Below are 2898 nucleotides of genomic sequence, written 5' to 3' on the forward strand. Positions count from 1 at the left end.
CGCTATATTTCTGAACTTAAAAACCATGGCGTATTTACAGCAAACAAAGCATAAAACAATTTTAAAGTCAATTCTTTGCTAAATATGACCAAACACGGTGGATACTTCTCACGATAATGTGCAACGTTTTATCTAATGTTCTTTCTACATAAAATAAATTCAATAAAAAATAATGCACCAAACACTTATAAGCAAAGAAATCTCATTTACATGTGTGTAAGTTTGTTTATTGTTAAACAAAAGCAACATAATGAATTATGCTCACCACAAAGATCGTACCCAGAATTCTCATAACTGAACTTTACCGTTGAGCCACCGGGGAACCGTATAAACAGAACAGTAAACATGCGTCATATTATCAATGGTTTAAAGGTCAAAATGTCGAAAATGGTATTTCCTGAGGAACGAAAGTTTATTTCATATACTTGCGCAAATCTACTCCAGGATTATCTCTCGTAGATATACTAATTTTAAAATGATAGACTAGAGGGAGGGAAGCTAGTAAACAGTAGCCACAGCCAATTATTGAGCTACGCTAATCGAAATGCGATTTGACCGTCACTCTTAAAACGCTCCAAGACACCAAACAACGAAATGTGATATTTGTTTCTTTATAACAAAACGTGAACTGTGAACCCCTCTTAATATACAATCTGGCACGCTGTCCACTTCACCACGCTTGACCGTGATAATGAATCAACAAAAGTTCTCACTGCAGAATTAAATATATTCACACCTGTCTGTGGGAAACGTAACTGTTCCTAATTTCAACTACCTTTATTCAATTGAAATTTTTTAAAATAGGTCAAACACAGTTCAAATGTCTTCGTTTAAAGAAAGCGAAGAAAACTGTCATTATTTATGTTTCGAAAGAAAGAGATCAAAAATTATCACTGAAGTTAGAAAAAGACAAACCAAAAATTTATTGGAGAAACACAACTGAATCCATCGCTCGACAGCCTACAAAGGTTGCTTAGTTGTGCATTTTGAAACTTCACGTTTCAGTTCTCCATTACCTTAGTTAAATCGGTAATTTCTTCATTTTACGTAAGCAACATTTTTATCTCATATTATAAAAGTAAATCTTGATTACGTTATTGTTTCAAGGAATAACCTGAAGCAATACTATCAAGTGAGATTTAAGACTGTCACACAATTTTTGGGCTAAAAAAAAAGGCCTTATTGTGCTGACACCTGTTTTGTGAAACAAGAAACATGATATTACTTACATATATTTTTTTCAATGTTTCTAGTATTGGCAAACTTTAAAAATAATACGGCACAAACAGTGGTAGTAGTAGACTACTACTGAAACGTCAGTACTTTCAGGGTAAATTTTACAAAAGAAAATTAATACAGTTATAATAAACATTTACTTTACATAGTGAAATTTAAGTTGTTTATAATTTTGATTGTTTTATTCTGGTTTATATTAAATTATCATTTTCGTCAAACATTTCAAAAAAAATCCATAAAGAATATTATTTCGAAAAATAATAATATAAAATATACCAACCTCAGTTGCTCTAGATAGATGGCGTTCAAGCTGTAGTCGTTCCTTTGACGACTGTCGAATAATTTTCTGTAGTTCTTTGATATCGCGATATATAGTTGTAGTCTAGTAAAAACAGAAACAAAATTAAGGAGTTTAAAAGAAAATAACCAATAATTCGTTTAAATATTATGTGATATAATTCAGTGCTTTTAGAATAATTTTTCTTTAGAAAATAAAAATTCACTAACCCCATATAATCTTTCATCATATGCAAAAACTAAATCGATATCTTGTTTTTTGATTTTCATAAGTTTGATGTTTTGAGCCAATTTTTTTGGTCCTTTGTTTAACATACCTGTCTTTGATTCTTTGGAAGATTGTTATTCTTACAAAATTACCATCAACGGTAATTTATACAAAAAAGAAAAAAATAACAAACTTCACCTTTGTATTTACTTCAATGACAAGAAAAGTAATTCCCATTATAATACATTAGGACTTAGTAAAACCTAGCAACGGTCACATTATTAAGCCTTACTGAAATCTAGCAACATTCAAATTATCCGTTAATAAGGTTTATTGAAATCAATCAGCATTCACATTTTTCTTTGTTATAAAGGCTTAGTAAAACCAATCAACACTCACACTATCACTTATTAAGTCTTAGTGAAATCTATCAGCTTGTTTGTTTGTAGTTAAGCACAAAGATATACAACAGGCTATCTGTGCTCTGCCCACCACGGGTATCGAAACCCGGCTTCTAGCGTTGTAAGTCCGCAGACATTCCGCTGTGCCACTGGAGGGCGAAATCTATGAACAACCACATTATCCATTATTAAGTTTTAGTGACATGATCTCTAATTAATAAACCTTAGTGAAATCATTCACTATTCACATTTTCCTTTACTAAGCAGTAATGAAATATATCAGCAGTCACACTATCCCTTATTAAGCCTTAAAGCAGCAGTCACACATTATGCCTTGTTAAGCTTTCGTGAAATCTATGAGCAGCCATATTATCCCTTATTAAGCATTATTAAAATTAATGAACATTCACATTATTTTTATTACCTCTTAGAGAAGTCTATCAGTAGTCCCATTATCCATTATTAAGGTCTTAGTGAAATTAATCAAAATTGCCATTTCCCGTGATAAGCCTTAGTAAAATCTAGAAGTCACATTATCCTTTAAATCGTAAAGAATATATCAACAGTTACATTATCCTTTATGTATTCGTGAAATAAATCATAATTCATAGTTTCCCTTACAAACCCATAGTGAAATCAAGCAGCAATCACATGTTCCCTTATTAAACCTTAGTGAAATCAAGCAGCAATCACATGTTCCCTTATTAAACCTTAGTGAAATCAAGCAGCAATCACATGTTCCCTTATTAAACCTTA

At 31.4% G+C, this 2898-nt stretch overlaps 1 protein-coding gene across 8 annotated transcripts in view; it reads right to left on the reverse strand.

The window, feature by feature from the left end:
* Positions 1-2898, reverse strand: part of LOC106462501 (RIMS-binding protein 2-like) — a 179356-nt gene that overhangs the window by 147016 nt on the left and 29442 nt on the right. For all 8 annotated transcript variants that reach the window (XM_022389779.1, XM_022389783.1, XM_022389780.1 and 5 more), the window contains exon 3: positions 1517-1618. In XM_022389779.1, coding sequence (XP_022245487.1) covers positions 1517-1618 — 102 coding nt within the window. The remainder of the gene's footprint in view (positions 1-1516; positions 1619-2898) is intronic.

This window comes from Limulus polyphemus, unplaced genomic scaffold (assembly GCF_000517525.1).
Source record: "Limulus polyphemus unplaced genomic scaffold, Limulus_polyphemus-2.1.2 Scaffold1184, whole genome shotgun sequence".
Classification (NCBI taxonomy): domain Eukaryota; kingdom Metazoa; phylum Arthropoda; class Merostomata; order Xiphosura; family Limulidae; genus Limulus; species Limulus polyphemus.